This window comes from Metarhizium brunneum, chromosome 6 (genome assembly GCF_013426205.1).
Source record: "Metarhizium brunneum chromosome 6, complete sequence".
In the NCBI taxonomy this organism is placed as follows: Eukaryota; Fungi; Ascomycota; class Sordariomycetes; order Hypocreales; family Clavicipitaceae; genus Metarhizium; species Metarhizium brunneum.
In genome coordinates this window covers 3,695,225-3,714,232 of record NC_089427.1, presented here as the reverse complement: position 1 = coordinate 3,714,232, position 19,008 = coordinate 3,695,225, and the positions used below count along the sequence as shown (strand labels likewise).

The 19,008-nt window shown below is 55.1% G+C and overlaps 6 protein-coding genes across 6 annotated transcripts; 2 read left to right on the top strand and 4 right to left on the bottom strand.

Moving 5' to 3' along the window:
• Positions 1-238: 238 nt before the first annotated feature.
• On the bottom strand, positions 239-3,260 carry G6M90_00g104510 (uncharacterized protein; the record flags this gene model as incomplete). Its single annotated transcript, XM_014685959.1, has 5 exons — positions 239-1,252; positions 1,320-1,483; positions 1,545-1,585; positions 2,873-3,151; positions 3,217-3,260. 5 exons carry the CDS (start codon positions 3,258-3,260, stop codon positions 239-241), a joined length of 1,542 nt encoding a protein of 513 aa, XP_014541445.1.
• A 422-nt stretch (positions 3,261-3,682) lies between these two features.
• Positions 3,683-6,542, top strand: gyp1 (GTPase-activating protein gyp1; the record flags this gene model as incomplete). Its single annotated transcript, XM_066131647.1, has 7 exons — positions 3,683-4,279; positions 4,406-4,430; positions 4,512-4,521; positions 4,588-4,725; positions 4,817-5,262; positions 5,312-6,195; positions 6,285-6,542. The coding sequence occupies 7 exons, from the start codon at positions 3,683-3,685 to the stop codon at positions 6,540-6,542; spliced, it is 2,358 nt and encodes a 785-aa protein (XP_065987613.1).
• Positions 6,543-7,030: 488 nt separating this feature from the next.
• On the bottom strand, positions 7,031-8,902 carry CXT1_4 (Beta-1,2-xylosyltransferase 1; the record flags this gene model as incomplete). Its single annotated transcript, XM_014685957.1, has 1 exon — positions 7,031-8,902. One exon carries the CDS (start codon positions 8,900-8,902, stop codon positions 7,031-7,033), a length of 1,872 nt encoding a protein of 623 aa, XP_014541443.1.
• Positions 8,903-10,445: 1,543 nt separating this feature from the next.
• On the top strand, positions 10,446-11,276 carry NU19M (NADH-ubiquinone oxidoreductase 19 subunit; the record flags this gene model as incomplete). Its single annotated transcript, XM_066131646.1, has 3 exons — positions 10,446-10,458; positions 10,593-10,767; positions 10,826-11,276. 3 exons carry the CDS (start codon positions 10,446-10,448, stop codon positions 11,274-11,276), a joined length of 639 nt encoding a protein of 212 aa, XP_065987730.1.
• Positions 11,277-12,271: 995 nt separating this feature from the next.
• Positions 12,272-15,271, bottom strand: RSP5_1 (E3 ubiquitin-protein ligase RSP5; the record flags this gene model as incomplete). The annotated part of the gene is made up of 7 exons (XM_014685955.1): positions 12,272-12,371; positions 12,451-14,491; positions 14,569-14,705; positions 14,801-14,906; positions 14,994-15,032; positions 15,117-15,139; positions 15,240-15,271. 7 exons carry the CDS (start codon positions 15,269-15,271, stop codon positions 12,272-12,274), a joined length of 2,478 nt encoding a protein of 825 aa, XP_014541441.1.
• A 1,876-nt stretch (positions 15,272-17,147) lies between these two features.
• On the bottom strand, positions 17,148-17,816 carry imqG (O-methyltransferase imqG; the record flags this gene model as incomplete). The annotated part of the gene is made up of 1 exon (XM_014685954.1): positions 17,148-17,816. The coding sequence occupies one exon, from the start codon at positions 17,814-17,816 to the stop codon at positions 17,148-17,150; it is 669 nt and encodes a 222-aa protein (XP_014541440.1).
• Positions 17,817-19,008: the final 1,192 nt, after the last annotated feature.

Sequence of the window (19,008 nt, the reverse complement as noted above, 5' to 3'; positions counted from 1 at the left end):
GTTTTACGGAATTAACAAGCTAATTAACCTGATGGCGTCTCAAGTCTCCAATAGTATAGTACATGGCCTCAATTTCTTTTTGTTTGCTTTTTTTTTGTTCTACCAGCGTCCAGCGTCCTCCTCATATGCTGGTTCCTTTGCGTCACCACCCGTCTGAGCTCTCCAACACCTACCTGTCCATTGTTGTGATTATAAAATTCGGGGCGACCTGTGACAAACTCGCAACGCATCCATTGCCTTATCGAGCATAGGGGTGATATCCCCGGCTTCCACCACGACCGCCGCCGCGATAGTTTGCTCCTGGGCGACCTGCATTCTTGGGACCCGTGGGAGCATTCAATGGTGCGGCGCCGCCGTGTCCACCGTCCGAAGAGCCGTGTCCGCCACGACGATATCCTCCGGCGTCAGGCTGCGGGACGTCGTCATACATGCCTTCCCAGGAAGTTGGACCGCCTCCGCCTCCTCCTCCACGGCCACCGCCCATTCCATAACCACCTCCTCTACCGCCTCGCCTGCCGCCAGATGGGCCACTGGGCGGTGGTTGGCTGAACTGGCCGTAGCCGCCTTGGTCTGATTGCGTTGGCGAGCCCGGCCCTTGTTGCGGTTGTTGCTGCTGGTTCTGTTGTTGCATCATTTGTTGCTGCATCTGCTGCTGCATCTGCTGCATCATCTGAGGGTTCATGTTGCCCATCATGTTCTGAGGGTTTCCGCCGCCTCGGCCCATCATCTGTTGCATCTGCTGCATCTGCATCATTTGTTGCCACATGGCTGGGTTCATGTTCATGCCTCGGTTCATGGCCATTTGGCCGGTGAACATGGCAAAGTACTGCTGCATTCGTTGGAAATACTGTGCCATGACCTGCGGCGTGATGCCACTATTGCCCATTTGCTGGCTCATGCCCTGTCCGCCAGATTGGTCGTCCTTCTTGAACTTGCTACGCTTGGCAGCCTCTTCCTCCTCACGAAGATTGCCTCGCGGCTGTGCCCGCTTCACTTCGACGGGTTTGCCGTGAATCTCGAGAGGTACGTTGATACAAGCCTCGACGCCGGCCTCGCTTTCGAACGTCACGAAACCAAACCCTCTAGGACGCCCCGTATCCTTGTCCATCATGAGCGTGGCGTCGACAACTCGTCCGAATTGCGCAAAGTAGTCCCGGAACTCTTGATCTGTGGTCTCTTGGCTGACTCCTCCGACAAAGATTTTGCTCGTCTTTTCCTGCTCATCTCTTGGGATGGCTCTCTTGGGGTCAATCTGGAGTGGTTCCGTTAGGGGATATTCGCAACATACGGAGCATACGTAGACTAATGTAAAAACTTACAATCTTGCCGTCCAAAAAGTGCTCCTTGACCATGACAATATTCACAGTCTTGGCATCCTTGAACGTCAAAAAGCCAAATCCACGAGATCGTCCGGTCGTACTATCACGCATGACGGTACACTCGACAACTTCACCAAACTGTTCAAAGTACTCTCGAAGTGATTCTGGGCCGCCATGTTAGAACTCTCTCGCCGCTACAAAATGCTGCCCAAACACGGTACTCACGGTCCGTCGTCTCCCAATTCAGTCCACCAATAAACATTTTTCTAAGCACATAATCAGCCGGTTATCTTATACGTACAAAAGCATAGTACTATGCACATAAACAGTACGAGTGCAGAAGCAAAAACGGAACGACAGACACCAGGGTCCATCAGAGCGGGCAGATAATGGTTCATGGCATGGTCGCTGGCCAATTTGGCCGCATATAACAAAGTACAGGCAGTCTCTGCATCAAGCTGGCGTGGTGAGCGGAGCATGGAGTGTAGTCGCATTCGAAAACCAGGATGCATGGAGCAGAATACCGTCCAGCAGAGATGTTGGCTCAAAACTTCAAGTCCGCGTAGTGAATTGGCCTGCCGGAGAAATCGCCAGCAACTGTCGAGCGCAGGCCCATCATGGCCAAGCCAAGATAAGAAGAACGACGGAGAAATTCATGGCAATAAAACTCGATTGCCGGCCACGGGAGAGGTGAGGAGAGGTGGCAGTAAAGGCGGAGCCAGTGTCGCAGCGTAACGCACGACAAAAGCAGCCAACACGACGACTAGGCCACGGAATGCCAGCATGTAATGCCCCAAAGTTATATCCTTTGTGTCGATTTTGTCTTTTTTTTTTCTGTCCTGCTTCTGTCTGCTTTCGAATTGTGCTATCGTCTGGCTTTCTCTGCTCTGCTCTGCACTGTCTGGCTCATACTGACTGTCTCATGCTAGTTATGCTCTAACCTTGAGCGCTAGTCGCTGTGAATCTAGCTGCTACAGCTTTCGAAGGTGTACGAAACTCGCATCAAGGAGTCCCAGATTCCCGTTGTTGATGGCTATAGAAGACAGGATGGTTGTCCTGAGATAGACTAGAGTCGGCTGCTTCTGCTTCGATCATCTCCATAGGAAGCGAAATACACTCCAGTGTCTTTGGTTTGTTTTCTCTTTCCGCAATTTCGCAAATACTCTTTTTCTCTGCCCTTTTGTAGACCATAATACGCCTTGTTGTACCGTGGTGTCCAACCCACGAGTCGTGACACTCGGCACCAGTCATACTTCCGAGACCAGAATGAAGCTCCCCAGATAAGGACGTGGAGAATATTTCTTGAGATATCTGCCAAACCAGCTAGTTTTCCCAGTGTCTATATTCCCATCCGAATGAAGCCGCCCGCTCAAGCCTGTGCAGAGAAAACAGGCGTCCATCCAGCATGTACCAGCCCGACCAATTTTGCCAATGGCCTCCATCTGACCAGAACCACCACCAGCCATGGAGACGGGCTATAGGGTCAGGGGTATGGAGCGTGGTGGGATTTACAAAAAAAGATTCACGTGCACATAAGGTGTATCGAGACTTACCCGTCATCCTTGGCGCTTGCCTTGTGAACAGTTCCATACGGAGGTGTCGACGAGCCAGGATCCTGGTGAGGAGCAGCAACGGCATTACTAGAGCCGCCTCCAAGGTTAAAGTCAACGTCGTCGTCATCTTCTTCATCTCCGCCGTCATGATGCATCTCTTCATCGTCGTTTGCAGCATCACTCGGCCTCGGTGCCGAGTTTTGCTGATCGTTGGTTGGCGGTTCCGCTACAGGTACTGGGGCAGGAGGAGGCTTCGCGGCTGCGTCGTTGTCATCGTAACTGAAATCCAAAGTTAGTCAACGAAGCGCTCTCAGAGTGTGGTCTGTATTGTGGGTCGTCCATACAGATCAGCAAAGAGGTCCTCTTCGAAATTCTCGGGCTCCGTCATGTTCGTGATGTTCAAAGGTCAAATAAGAGCTTGAGAACCGGGAGAGTCGAAGCACTTGCAAGACTTCTCTGGGTCAGGCTGGAATGCCAAATGCGACAAATGATGGCGAAATATTCAAATGACAGTAATGATTGACGTCCGCAGATGGGTAGTAAAATGGCGAGACGCTCATCGACTCGCTACGAATCACTGGGCGATGGCGCGTGGTACGTTTGGTTGATGTTAGTCGATGTTGAACAAGGTTGAGTGAAAAGTTGATTGAGTTGGGAGAGGAAAGTGGTGCCTAGGAACAGCGGGGGGTTGCGGAGCTGCTAGGTTTGCTGACTAAGATGGTTCGTGCCAGATTAGGCTTGGTGGCTCCAGCCTGTTTGTCTGGCACTCACTCAGTACGGAGTTGCGTACTCCGTACAGGTAGGGCGACAATGCCGACGGCCGCAGGTGACGGAGAGGGCTGGACGTTGGGCCGTTTGGCAGGTCGGACTGCCCCCAAGGGCGAGCTGCAGTCCAGCAGACTGCATGGCTGGTGGGTTGACTATGATTTGTCACATGCGAACCGAAGTTTGCCAAGCGATCTTTCTTCGCCTTTACTCCGTACCATCAATGCCATGACGATTTGCGCAAGGACAGGCCCAAGTCGCGGGGTTCGTTTCAATTTGATTGATCCGGCAGGAGGCACTGGGATTCAATGTTATGTACAGCCGGTTGACTGCAGCGGCGGCGGCGGGGAACGGCCCACTAGTTTTCAGGAGCCAGAGCTTTGCTCCAGCACTCTCAGCGCCAACTGCAACAGCCAGACACTGGATCCACTCGGCCGCCGCTTGGTCGCCGTCAAAGTCACCAGACGGAGCGTCCGTGACAACATCCAGAACGTCGCCCATCTCCAAGTCCTCGCGCAACGAGCCTCTCTCCCGGCCTCACCCGCGCAAGCCTCGCAGAATGAAGCGTCCATCTCCCTCTCTCGACCACCAACCGTGACTATGTGGTCGTCATCCAGCAGCGGCAAGAAGCCGCCAGCTGCAGTATGTTCCCCGTCGCCCCTCATCGCAGTCGACGTTACCCATCCGTCATGTCGTGTCATATCATCATCGACGTCGGCATCAGGCGACATGCCCGCCCTCGTGCCCCGGTGCTAACAGCTCATCCAGCAGCCGCAGGAAATGGTCCAGGTCGGTATGTAGCCCAATCCGTTCCATTTTGTCCTTCCGATCCTCGATTCGTTTGCAATTGTCCAACTAATGCCTTCGAGCACAGACCGCTCCGAGTGCGTTTCCCCGGCGTCTTTCCGTCTATTCTGGCAGCAAAGACCAGACACTCACGATGGTTGCAGATCAGCCTCCCCCTTCTGGCGGCCCCCGGTTCGAGAACATGCTCCTAAGCGAAGTGTGACGACGCCTGCAGGTCGCGACCCCAACTTCGTCGTTGGCGCAGCATATTCGCATGCCGATATGCTCAAGTTCGACTCATTGTACGTGCCTTGCCCGCGGACGGGAAACAGATGGATTCCCAATCCCTATTACAAGCCCCGACACGACATTCTAACCTGCTTGCTTGGTTAGAAGCCTCTCTGGCAACCGACCCAGGACACCTCCTTCCACTTCTGCCACAAAGGGCGGCCGCTTAAGTGAAGCGACCCCTCCAACCCGAGGGTCAACCGGCGTCGCCAGCTCCCCACCGTTTAAAAACTACATCAATTTTCTTTCCAACACCAACGATGACTGGAAAGCCGACGAAGATGATATGCTTGGGTACGATGACGACGATGGCGACGACTTTGGGCTGCCCAGCCTGTCCAACATGAAGAGACGGTCCAGGAGGATGGCGACGCAAAACAAAGCCAACACCGGAGCTCTATCACCAGCATTGGATGGGACATTTGGTCTAGGGGCAAGGCTCCATTCGGATAGTGCCGACATTGCCGTTGAGCGACCATCCCTGACATATCCAATGCCGAAAAAGAGCGAGGGCAAGATCCTCCGCCCGCAATATAAAGATATTCTCCAAGGTACTCATCCGCCCTTTTCCACATGACAAAAGAAACTCGCTCTAATCAGAGGAGGGGGGAATGGTAGATCCCGCCAATGCCTTGCACCTCATCAATTACCCCTCCATCCCAACCAACGCAACCCCCAAAGAAGCCGACGCCATCAACTCTCGAATCACCAGAATCAACAAGTTCAAGAAACTCCTCCAAGCGTCGTCCATATCACTACCCGATCTCCGAGCGCTAGCCTGGTCAGGCGTCCCCGAGGAAGTGCGCTCCATGACGTGGCAGCTCCTCCTCAGCTACCTGCCGACCAACAGCGAAAGAAGAGTGGCAACGCTTGAGCGCAAGCGCAAAGAATACCTCGACGGCGTGCGGCAGGCCTTTGAACGGGTCGGCACCAACGCAGCCTCGGCCAGCCGAGCAAGAGGCCTGGACGAAGCCATCTGGCACCAAATCAGCATCGACATTCCGCGGACAAACCCGCACATCGAGCTCTACAGCTACGAGGCCACGCAGCGCTCCCTCGAGCGCATCCTGTACCTCTGGGCCGTGCGCCACCCGGCAAGCGGCTACGTCCAGGGCATAAACGACCTCGTCACGCCCTTCTTCCAGGTCTTCCTCGGCCTGTACATTGCCGACCCGAACATCGAGGCCGGCATGGACCCGGGTCAGCTGCCCAAGCCAGTGCTCGACGCCGTCGAAGCCGACTCCTTCTGGTGCCTCACCAAGCTCCTCGACGGCATCCAAGACCACTACATTGTCGCACAGCCCGGCATCCAGCGTCAGGTCGGCGCGTTGCGCGACCTCACCGCCCGCATCGACGCCACCCTCTCCAAGCACCTCGAGCACGAGGGCGTCGAGTTCATCCAATTTAGCTTCCGCTGGATGAACTGCCTCCTCATGCGTGAAATAAGCGTCAAGAACATTATCCGCATGTGGGACACCTATCTCGTACGTCCTTCCTTCCTTCTTTGTTTGACCCTTTCCCCTCCCATTGGCACCCAAATTTTATCATATAACTGACACACGCAAAAAAAAAGGCCGAGGAGCAGGGCTTCTCCGAATTCCACCTGTACGTCTGCGCCGCCCTCCTTGTCAAGTGGTCCGACAGGCTGGTCAAGATGGACTTTCAGGAAATCATGATGTTCCTCCAGTCACTGCCTACCAAGACTTGGACCGAAAAGGACATTGAGCTGCTGCTCAGCGAGGCCTTTATCTGGCAGAGCCTGTACAAGGGGTCTGCGGCGCACCTGAAGGGCGGGCCTAGCAAGCCCCTACTGGCGAACCTGCAACTCTAATTTGACATTTGGAAACGGACGAAAGAAAATGGCTGATTTGCGTGCATCCATTGTGGGCATGACGTGGCGCGGATATAAAGCATAATATACAGGTTACGAGCATAGCATCAGTGGTTTTGTTTGTTTTTATACAATAGTTACAAGGAATCACATGAATTCATTCCGCCGACCTATCTATCTACTTCGTTGGCCCTCCCGTCGTACCTGAATAGGGGCAAGTTCTCATTGCTACCCAGAACCAGTTTCAATCCAAAACCCCCCCAAAAAACCAGGTATTCAAACCCTCCCTTGTGCCGTCAGGGACCCCCCACACACAATGTACAATGAAGGTGAAAGGAGAAAGCCTACACGAGTCCGTCAAAACGCCAGCCCGCATGCTCTCGCATCATTAACGCAATTATGGGTATTATTAGAAAGGCGTCTCCAGAACGGAACACACACAAAAAAAAGAGAGAAAAGATGAATAGATGAAAAAAAGGAGAGGGAATTTAGGCATGCCAGACATGCGTTTGCTTGCTAGCCTTCTTCGGCCTGAAGTCGTCGACGTAGCCGAGCGTGTGTCTATTCTCGTCGCACACCCTCGCCCACTCGAGAAGCAGTCGCCACACGTACAGGCCCATGTCTTCTCTGCGGAGGACCCTCTCCGACCACGACTGGCCCTGCTCGGCGATGAAGCGGGCGGCAGCGTCCCCGGGCCCGTTAGTGTCCGAGAAGAAGTCGAGGAGGGGGTACAGGTCCTGGAAGGTGTTGTCAAAGGGGACAAAGTGCACCCAGGGGATGAGGCGGTCGTCGTGCCACTCTGCGTAGATGGTGGCTTTGAGCGGCAGGCTGGTGGAGCGGAGGAAGCCGCGGAACCGGGCGGAGAAGGAGTTGCCGTCGACGTCGGGGAGGAATTTGTACCGGTATTGCTGCTTCATGGGGAGGTGTTGCAGCACGGTGAAGGTGTCGTTGTAAAAGGGGCATTCGGCGGGTGGGCAAAGCTTGACGAACCCCGTGTCGGCAATCTCGTCGGCAAGGGGGCCCAGGTTGCCGCGGTGAAGGCGCGGGCTGGGGTAGATGGTCTCCGGGGGAAGCTCAAACGTCTTGGCCCGGACGCCCGAATCTTCGACCTGCGATACGACTGTGCCGTTGAGCATGTGGACGAGACGCTGACGCTGAAAGTGGTGCCAGTTGTGCTCTCTGGCGCGGCCGCCTGAGCCCTCGCCGCGCCAGACGGCGGCGTTCTTCTTTCGGTCCCACGACGGCCCGTGTGACTCGCCGCCGGAGTAGAAGTCGCCCTGGTCGAGGTACATGGCTCCCGGGATGAGAATTTCATTGTTGGTAGGGAGCTTGGAGCCGCCAAACAGGGGGATGAGTTCTTCTGTGGAGGACAGACTGATGGGTTCGATGAAACTCCCGTGTAGTTGGCGCAGATGCGGTTGCCGGCAGGGGTCTGAGGAGGCGGTAAAATTCTGAATATAGCCCTTGTGGGCGTAATCCGGTCTATAGTTTTGCGGAAACTCGGCCGGTCCAGACATGTCTTGGACTTGCTGGACGCCAAAGGCTGGGGTGTCGGGGCCACAGGTCTTGACAAACAAGTTCCAATACTGCTCGCTGGGACCGTGCCAGTGAGGATCGTAGGGATCGGGCATGGCAGCATCAACGGCGGCAAGGCCGTGGAACTTGGAGCTGGCTTTGGTTGGGTCAACGATGCGTCTCTCTTTGCGTTCCTCCGCCACGAGCTTCGCAATGGTGTCGTGGGGCACGAGGAGTCTCGATTCGTCCATGTAGTTGATGGGCATGTCGACGTCGGGCAAGTACTTGGCAAAGTCGGCAACGAGAGCAGTCCAAAGCTGCAACCAGGGCACACGGTCGGTGACGTCGCCATGGGCGGCGGCGGTGCCATTGCGGACTTTGACGACGTGGTGCCAGGCACTGGCTCGCTTCTTGGTCTGTTCGGGATCGAGAGCCCAAAAGGGCGTCAGGTCCTTGTATATCCTGTCAAAGTAGTCTTCGACGATGATGGCATCGATGTCCACGGCAGCGTGGAACCACATGTCAAAGCCGGGGGGCGGGTGACGTCCTCGTCGCTTGCGATATTGCTGCGCAGCAGAGTCGAGGGTGAGGGACCGTTTGGCAAGGAGGGCATCGTGACGGGCCTTGGCATCGACCATGAGCTTTCGAACAGGATGCTTGGTTCCCAGCTTGTTGATGGTTTTGCGGGGGATCTGGATCTGAGCATCCCAAAACTTGACATCGTGCCAGAGCGCATAGCTGGCGAGGAAGAAAAAGGTGAGGAAGACGAGGGTGATGTAGCGCAGGGCCAGCCGCGACGACCACTGGCGGAGGCTCCAGCCCTTGCAAACCTTCAGCAAGGCCATGTCGGGCGTCTGGCGTCTGGCGTCTGGCGATCAGGGTCTGGTGTTGGGCATTGGGCATGAGACGAAGGACGTGCGCTGCGGGAGAGCGAGAGCAAGGACGAGATGAGGACGAGCACGGATTACGATCAGGTCATGCACCCGAGGAGGAAATTGCAAGTGTGGGCGTCTGCGTGCCGCTGCTTTCGTCGGTGGCGTGCGAGCAAACGACGGGAGAAGCCACGCGAGGAAGGGCAGGATCGGGATTGGGGTCTTGAGCAAAAGATACAGACGCCGTTTTGTCAGGGGATGGACTAAATGGGCAGGATGGCGTCCTGGAGGCGCAAAAGACGGCACGCAAATGGGTTCACTGTTCAATGCTCCTCTGGTGGCGGCCGGAACAAGGGGCACGGCCAGAAGAGGGAAAAGGGAAGTCGACGGCAGAGACTGCCAGCGACAAGGCGAGGACTGGGCATTCTCACCATTGGGACGCAAAAAACGTCTGGTAGGATTGACGCATCCTGAGCAAAGTTCCATTCCAACTGTATAATGAAGCATGTTAATTGGCGCAACCCACCAAGAGGATTGGTGTGCCTGCAGGCCACGTCTGCAAGTCTGCAAGCGTCATCTAGCCTCCGCGTCTCGCTGCCTCTCCGTCTCCATCCTTGACTCGCCCACGCGGGGTCGCGCCAAGGGGGTCGCGCCAAGGAGCCGCGCCAAGGGGCCTCGTCGTTAATGAATACGGACTATCGAGTTCCAAACATAACCGACCGCTGCTAGTTCGTATGACGCCACCTCGGGAGCCATCAGCTAAAAAAGTATAGAAGCTTAAAAATGCTAGTGTCAGACTGGAAGAATGCCGAGTGCCTGTACTCCGTACAACACAGGTACAGCTGCTCCCACTCAGGAATAGTGCTACATCGTCGTGCCTCGTGCTTTCGTGTTAAAGTAAACCTCGTGTGACGCCCGACGTTTCACTTGAACGGCAAGTCAGCATTGTATTCTCCTAGGGCTGTTTGCCTGTTTGCCTGCCAAGTTAAATTCTCGAGTCGCCATTGGAATACTCACCCAAGGCATTTGTGCTTGCTTGTGCCACACCCTTCTCACATGGGACAACCACAATTCCCTCGTAGTGCCGTGAGCATGCCAAACTACAAACCATGCATAAAAGAAAATAATCAAATCCCCTTCCATCTGAATTTTATATTTCATCATTTCTTAATATCTATATCTTGTCTCGTAAACAAATCGAATCCAACAAGATCCACTCAAAATCATCGTCCTCGCTACAGGGTAGTCAGGTAGCAGCTCGCCCGGCCCACCCGGTTAAACCTCGCACCCACACTCATCTCAACCAATCACAGCGCCCCCAATTCCCATCAATGAGGCAAACCCACATCTTCGCCATCCCGACGGCAATCTCAACGTCCAAAAGACCATCACGCCTCCTCCGTCTTTCAACTTTGCCCCTGCTCGACGGTCCTCCATCTCCTCTCCCATCCGAGCGTAGAAGCCATCACCTACGCTACCCGTGGAGATGCTCTCGTCATCGCGATCCGCAGCCTCAATGGCCCTGCGAGGCACGTCCCGAACCTCCCCCGTCGACTCCGAAATTTCCCTCTGCCCGGCACCTCTCACCAATTGCAACATCAAAACACCACACGAACCCCCATACACACAAAAATCAAATAGCTAACACTCCCCGGAAACACAGTCAAGCCGACGACAGCGCTCATTCCCTTCCGCGCGGCAGCCGCCCTGCCCATCACCCACCGCCGAGACGCAAGCTCCCTGACCCCCCACGGCGCGGGATCAAGCCTCGCCAAACCTCGCAAGGAAGTCCTTCTCCCCAGCGAAGAAGGCACCAAAGGCGTCGTCCAATACGCCCTGTACGCCCTCCTCCCTCCCTCCAACCCCCCCCTCCTCCTCATCTAACACTCAGCCCAGGACCACGCTCGATGTCATCGCCAACTGGGCGCGGCAGTCGTCCCTCTGGCCCATGACTTTCGGCCTGGCCTGCTGCGCCGTCGAAATGATGCACCTCTCCACGCCGCGATACGACCAGGACCGCCTGGGCATCATCTTCCGCGCGTCCCCCCGCCAGTCCGACGTCATGATTGTCGCCGGCACCCTCACCAACAAGATGGCCCCCGCCCTGCGCCAGGTCTACGACCAGATGCCCGACCCGCGATGGGTCATCTCCATGGGCAGCTGCGCCAACGGCGGCGGCTACTACCACTACAGCTACAGCGTCGTCCGGGGCTGCGACCGCATCGTCCCCGTCGACATTTACGTCCCCGGCTGCCCGCCCACCAGCGAGGCCCTCATGTACGGCATCTTCCAGCTGCAGAGGAAGATGCGCAACACCAAGATCACGCGCATGTGGTACAGGAGGTAAAAGGTGAGGGTGTTGTTGCCCAAGGAAGGGGGCTGGGGGCGGGGAAAGAGATGAAATTTTCCTTCCAAGCGTGGCGTGTAGCTGTTATGGGGCGTGTTGAAGACCCAAGAAGAAGGAAAAAAAACAAAACTGCACATAGTATGCTAGGCTGGACTTGAGGGAAGCAGGTCCAGGATACGGCATTCCGTTTTCCCTTTGTTCTTTATCAGGTGTACAAGGGACAGCACGGCAAAGATAGAGACCCTACAATACGAATTTGTACAACACGCAAGGTAGCGTTTTTGCCAAGTCCGCCGCGTCACGTTTGAATATTGACACCACGGCCGTTCCTTTACACGTACTGTTGGACAATGAAACACCATGTAATTATATCGTATTGTACGCTGCCTGGATAGCACCGCTGCGGCCGAATAATATGCACTAGCCCACCCCATGCTGTAACCCCGACAGAGGATTCATGACACAGACACTCTCACTCTCCCGACGGCTGATTATGACTCGCCCACCCGCACACTAGATCAATCTTTATACTCTAGGCCCGCGCCGTCCGTGGCCGTCTGTTCCTGCTGAGACGGGATTCGACATCACTCACGACGCGCAAACAATCTACTTCACTGCCGCCTCTTTGCTTCATACGTCGGTGGTGATTTGCAAAATAATGTATGCTTCGTGCTGCTCCGCTCTGCTTCCTGCGTGTCCCGATGACAATTGAACCCGCCAGCGCCATGAACGACCCATGTTGAACAAAGCTATTCTTTTTCAAACAAAAGACAACATGAATAACCAAAAGTGGGAAAAAGAAAAAGAAAACAACAATCATGCCCAAGAAAAAAAATAGTGGTCATCAGGGAATGTGGGGAGAGGACTAGGGAAGCTATATGCGAGATGGGGAAGAGGAGCGTGTGGATACAACACATGAGTCTGGAATGGCGTTCAGTAGGGGGGCCCAAAAGACGCAACGCAAAACATCGCTAGTTCACATATTCTTGCTCATCTTACTCTTGCCCGAATCCCATGGTCTCCTCCACTGCTATTGTAAGTTTGTTTTGCAATGTGTCCATAGATTTGTAAGGGGGCAAATCAATGCGGTTGAAGCTGGTGATGTTTAGTCAGCAATAATCCATATCCAAGAAAAAAAGGCCAGAAAAAAAAAAGCTACGGGTTGATTGCATACCAGGTGTGTGCCTTGGGAAGGTTGGTGAGCTCTCCCGTCTTCTCAATGGTGAATCGTCTCGGTCCGTCACTTCCCTGAAGATCCTTGAAGCCGTTGACGGGGATTCGAGAAGTTCCGGTAGTGAACTGCAATAGACGCGATTTTTGTTCCCCGTCCCATGACCTGACCACCTGCCAGAAGTTCTGAATAACCTCATCCGACTCGGTGTATCCTCTGTAGTCCGTATGCTTCTTCCAGTCGTCCACATCAATTTCAGCGATACCGCCAATGAGCAACTCGAGTTCACGCTCATCAAATACATTAATGAGGTCCTGGGGAATGAGTTCGTGGAAGCCTTCCTTGAAAGCCTGGAACTGCTCCGCGATACGCTTCTCAATTCGCCACTTTACCATGAGATCCACATACTCCTTCTTGTTCTCGTTGGTGACTTCGATGTTGCGGCCGTTGGGGATCAAGTCCTCGGTGGTCATAACACCAAATCGCTCATCTTCGGTAGAGAAAGTCTGCTCCAGAATTCCGCCAGATATGTCGTTATCCAGCATCCACTGCAGGGACCGATGAAAGTCGGCATCAACACCCTCCATGTCAGCAAGCGAGACTGCCTTGCCCAGCACCATTTTGTACAGAGCTCCGATGAAGAAGGCATCCAGGAATCGTCGATGAAAAATAGCCAAACCAACTACCCGTCCGATAAACTTGAAGTAGTTCAGGTGCTCTGGGTTAATGCCTGAGTGCGGGTTAATCTGCAGGGTGTAGTTGTCGTGCGCAGAGTACTCGAACAGGCAGTAGAACGGGTTGAACATCTCGTGAGACAAAAGGAAGAAGAACTCTCGAGACAAACCACCGTAATCCAAACCATCTTCTCCGTCGAATTTTATCATCAAGCGCTTCTTCAAATCAGTGGCGGACTGACGCGTAATTTCGGCAAACGAATCCTCGAAAATATGCTCACGCCTGACTTTGATGTGGCATTGGCCGCTGAGGATGCGCATGGCAGGCTGAGATCGGAAGTAGATGAGCTTGCGTCTGAAATCTCGCTTGTATTGAGGAACATTCTGATCCAGGGATGATGGCAGACGAGGGTCATCCCACGTGGTAGTCTTAGTATTGTGATCGACGAAATACACCCGGGCAGTGTTGGTGAGCCGCATTTCCCACCCACTAGGCAGGGGCCCGAGCTGTGAGACTGGTTGCTGTTGAATCTGGCCATTGGTGTTATTTTGGCCGCCATACATGCGAATGTACTGTTGACGGCGCGGATCAACCCAGGTAGTCGTTCTGGTATTGTGGTCGACAAAGTAGGGACGGCCCTCTGGCGTCCATCTTTGTTCCCAGCCTGGTGGCAGCTCACCGGTGCCAGGACTGGTTGCACCAGTGTGCATTACCGTTGTGCTGGCATTGGTTTGGGAAGGGCTGCCGGGACCAGTCGGGCTGCCGCCTCCTGATTGGGAGCCACCCTGCTGCTGCTGCTGCGACAGAGTTGGCGAGCTGGTGCCTGTCCGGTCTTCGGGCAGCGTACGGTTCTGATGCCGCTGTCGTTCGACTGCTGTGGCGGCTTCTCGCTCTCGGGTCTCTGCGCCGCCGTTGGCGGTTGGGCGATTCCAGCTAGTTGTGCGCGTATTGTGGTCAACGTAGTAGGTTCGGCCCAGATTATCTTCTCGTCTTTCCCAGCCAGCGGGAAGTCGACCCTGGTTGTCCTCGAAGGGGCTCAATTGGCTGGTTGGCCGTGACGAAGTCGTGCCGTTGACTCCCGGAGCAGGCGTAGAGCTTGAGCTGACAAGGGGTGGGTGATGAGGTAAGGTCATTTGAGGCCCCCCAGGAGGAACGCCATTCTGGTTTGACATGGATGAGCTTGGTCGCCCATCGGGAGCGGAGAGTGCGGAAGAGCTGGATGCACCCGGAACAGATAGGGCCGGTCGACTGCTGGAAGCCTGACCCCCGCGTGCGGGCGTGCTGAGGTTACATGAAAGGTTGATGATGAGTTTTCCGTGGACCACAAGGTTATCTGTCGACTTCTTGAGGTCTCTCGTAAGCATCTGGTCTGATGCAAAACGTCAGTTAGTAACTGTTTTCGCCTCTCGCAAGACGAAGCATAACTCCGAGACAAGGGAGACGTACCATCAGAGTCGGGGCTAAGATCTGGCATCACATCTCCAACTCTAATGTTGATGACACCAAGGAAGCCTTGGTCCTTCTTCTTGAATTTCTTTTGATCAAAGACTTGCACTGCCAGGATGCTGCCTTCATTTGCTCGACTGTAATATTATTGGTGAGATTCAGGGTTGGAAACGGGAAATTTTTACACTCATGGCAACAGCCAAGAGAGAGAAAGGAGGGGGTATGTGCGTACAAGTCGAAGCTTTCGTTCCAATATGGATTCAGCGTCCGTTTGCTGACGGTGGTGGTCTTTGTTTGTTCGCCATTGATGGTGGCCACAGCAAATGGGTCGGGAAATCCTGTTGGTGGTTAGGAAGGGTGTTTCGGGAGTAGAGCGGCGCGAGCATCATCTGAGCATCACAAGGTGATGAATGGCGGGGACGTACTAAAAACATCTCTTTTATACAAGCCATCTGCGGCAATGACTGTTCCGGGTCATGTCAGTAACTGGTGTTTGGCGGAGTCGACATGGGAGGAGGGCGAGGCAGATGAGGGGAGTGAGGACATACTTGTGACGCGAAGATTGGGCTTGCTAGACGGGCTGTCAGCTCATGATTCTGGCGTCTTGATTGATTTCGCTTGCGCCGAACAATGCGTGGCCAAGGAGAGACTCGAGGGGTGCGTGTACTGACCTTGGAAGCCCCGACTCTGTGCGGGCACTCATTGTCGTCGAGGCGTTGCTGGCGAGAGAGGCGTTGGGATGCGTGTAGGAGCGCCCGTTGAGACAGAGAGGCCGAAGCAATTCGTAGAAGACGTCGTTGGTCAAAGGGCGACGGACGGGGTCCCCACAAAGGGGTGGTGGTTGCTAATGACGGCGTCGAGGGTGCGAGTGACGACGACTTTGCTCACAGCAAGCACCTTAAGCTGGAGAGGTTGAGGCAGTGCAGCGTGGCAGCAACGGCTCGGAGGATGTCTGGCCTGGCGTTGGCGTCGGCGGCTGGGCGTATGTCTGGTCGCTCAGCAAGACTTGACGCTGAGACTGGCCCCCGCTTCAACGATCAATGGCCAGCGTCCCTGTCGAGTCACTCCGGGCCAGCGCGGGCCAGGCGATAAGCAGCACGTGACCGACTTGATGGCGGGGCCTCTGGCGGGGGGTTTACTTTGGACTCTGGAGGCACGGAGTCCCCAAGACATGAAACAAAGCAGCAACAACTGAGCTGACCTGAGCTGATCCGAGCTGGGCTGCAAAGGAAGACGCTGTGTTGCCGATAAGCAGGCCAGCGACTTGGCAATGCAGAGTTGAGACAAGCGACGTGATTACAAAGGACGAAGCGGCAGATGGGACGGGAGGCGGCATGCAGAGAGGAAGATTCGGGAGAGTGAGTGGCCAAGTTGCCAGACAGGTCAATACAACATTGAAAGCAAGACGTCTGGGGTGAAGAAGCACAACAGGCCACAGCCACACGTTGTACCAGACACCAGACACCAGACAGCAGTCAAGCTCCATGCCCATGTCCCGATGTCCGCTACCCGCCACCCGTCCGTCGTCACCTACTGGCGGGGGGGTGCGGGGCTTGGCTGCCCTGCGCCCTTCAGCGTTGGACCTGGAGATGCTACGGAGCCAAGTAGCACTTGACCAGACTCGAGTATCGAGACATGGAAACATGCCGGCATTGCTCAGCATGTGCTCAGCAATGTTTCCAGCATCAACCATCAACCCACACACCGGCCCGCTGCCGCACGAATTGCTTTCTAATCGCCTTGCGCCTCGCGCCATGGGCAATTACTGATTCTCGCGTCATCCGCCGCCAACTGCAGCAACATGACCTGCAACACCTCAGCCTTGGCAACTCCCCAATCCGCGACTCTTCCGGAAACCCGGAAACCGGGGAGGGTCTCCGGATGGCGGAGCCAAGTTGGAGATGCCATCGTATGGCATCAACTTTCCATGTGTACTCCGTACTCGGCGCACCTTGGGGCGTGGCGGCGGCAGAGCGTTTCGTCCAAAGTTCAAAGGGCGACACGAAGCAAAAGAAGGTGCCCACGATTCGCGGCAATCCTTTCGCGTTACCATTCCCAATCCGTACGAGCGGGGACAATCTGTAACCCAGGGCTATTCATAGCGGCCAAGGCACCCATGGCAAAGGTACCCGGGGGCCTCCAACCGGGTTGTGCCACTTTGTGAGACTCTGTGAGACCTTGTAAGACCCAGGACCTCGGGTGGGCTCCCGATCTCGCATCAACCTCAGTTCATGTCAAGCGCTGCCGCCTGGTAGTAACCGTAACTGTCAAGTAAATGTGATAATTGACCAGTTATATATTCCTCTACGCACATTCGTGGACTACCTTGCCCGCATCGTTTTGGAAAGACAGCACAGGACAGCATGGCGAAAACATGACGGCGAAACAAGATAAAAATTAAAAAGGGCACCGACTATAAAAAAAAAACACCCCTCTACAATTGCACTAGCATCACAAGATAAATCAACCCCCGTCAGCCGCAGCCGCAGCCGGCAGCCGGGACGCAAATCCTCAACCCGGCGCTCCGCACAAGTGCCGCCGTCCACATCACCACCAACACCCACGATTTTTTCCTTTTTTCAAAGCACAACCGCCAACAAGAACCCGTCGACAAACTCGCTCTCGCTGTCCAACTTTCTCACCGAAACAGTCGGCACCAAGGCCGCGCGCACCCGCTCGTCCCGCCCAACCCTCGCCACCAGGCTCCCCTCGCGCGTGACGCCGTCCTCGCCGTCCTCGACCATGCTCTGCACCGCGTTGTCGACGTAGATCGCGCCGCCGCGCCTCGTCAGCCGCACCGCCCAGTCAAAGTAGTCGGCCTGCCGGCCCCAGTCGGCGTCGACAAAGACGAGGTCGAAGACGCGCCCCTCGGCCGCCAGCCGCGGCAGCACGTCGAGCGCGTCGCCGAGCACCACCTCGGCGCCGTCCACCCCGGCCGCGCGCAGGTTCTCGAGCGCCACGTCGCGGTGCCGGGCGTCGACCTCGATGCTGGTCACGCGCGCCCCGGCCCGCGCGAACCACTGCGCCGAGTAGCCGCCCAGCGTGCCGACCTCGAGCACCGCCCGCGCCGAGACCAGCTGCGCCAGGAGCGAGAGGTGCTGCCCGTGCAGGGGGGTGATGCTGATCGGGGGCAGGCCGCGCCGCGCCGAGTTGGCCAGCGTGGCGGCGAGCTGGGCGTCGTCGCTGACGAGCCTGGTCTCGGCTGTGTTTTCGACGAGGGACAGGAGGGAGGGCGTGACGGTCGACATGGTTTTGTGGTTTGTGGTTTTGCCCAAACTGGCTGTATATATATATGTGTATATATACCTAGTATGCAATGTATATATATGTGTGTATATGAGTGCGCGTGCGTGTGAGTGTAAGTGTGTGTGAGTGTAAGTGTGTGTGCGTGCAAGTGTGTGTATATATGTAAAAATATGTGTCTTCTTCAGAATAATCTGTCTTTTTTCTGAATTTATACAAAACCGACAGGTCAGGACATATTCCCCCCGTCATCTTTATACCTCGAGCACGACCGTCATGCTCGAGGAGATATACACGGACTTACGAGCCGGCACCCATCCGGAGTGGCTGCGCCTTGCTGACAACACAGATCGACACTTCCCCAACTGGGAACGAGTACGTGTCGCAAGGCTACATAGGGGGTACTAACACATCAATACATGTGGCGTGGCCACGCCCATTTTTTGTGCAACAGTACGCACGTAGTCGTTTCTACAGAACGCTACTCGGGCTTTACACCTCGAACTTGTATCCCCACTTCTCCGGTCCCCACTTCGGCAAATTATCGCGGGACACCAGACTACATCTGATAAGATCTTGGGGGAGGGACACTGGTGTATCATCTTTCGTGGGGATGGGCGACCGTGCTGCGGGTGAGTCATAAGGCTGTGCGGGATGGCGGCATGTGGCATAGGTACCTAGGCATACATCGGTGGAATTAGTCGGATTTAAATCTTTGGTCCGTGGTGGATGAGTTACGCTTTGTCTGGGCCGAGGAGAGTTTCGAGTACGCGTTCCCATGTGTTGCTGGCAGATCCAGGCTCTACACTCTCCGCCCTCGGCATTCAAAACGCAAATCGCATACAAGACTCGCTCTACTCTGTTGCGACATCTCGTCTTCTCATCACACGGTGCAGGCCACATCTCACAGACGCATATCCAATATCAGGCACGGATAAAGTGGCCGGCTAAGCTTGAATGTCTTTCTTTCTTTTCTTCTTTCGTGTTCAGCCAAATGCAGCAAATCATTCCAAATCAAATCATCCTTTAAACTCCAAGTCGTTGCCTTATCTGTTCCCCCCTCCTAGCGGCGCTGTTACTTTTACACGAACTGATTTCCCCCCTTTCCTTCATGTCTGTATTATAGGTTTCCTTTCTTTCTTTCTGTCGGTGCACCCCAGTCCCTGTGTAGTATGCCTACCTAGGGGACCATGATAT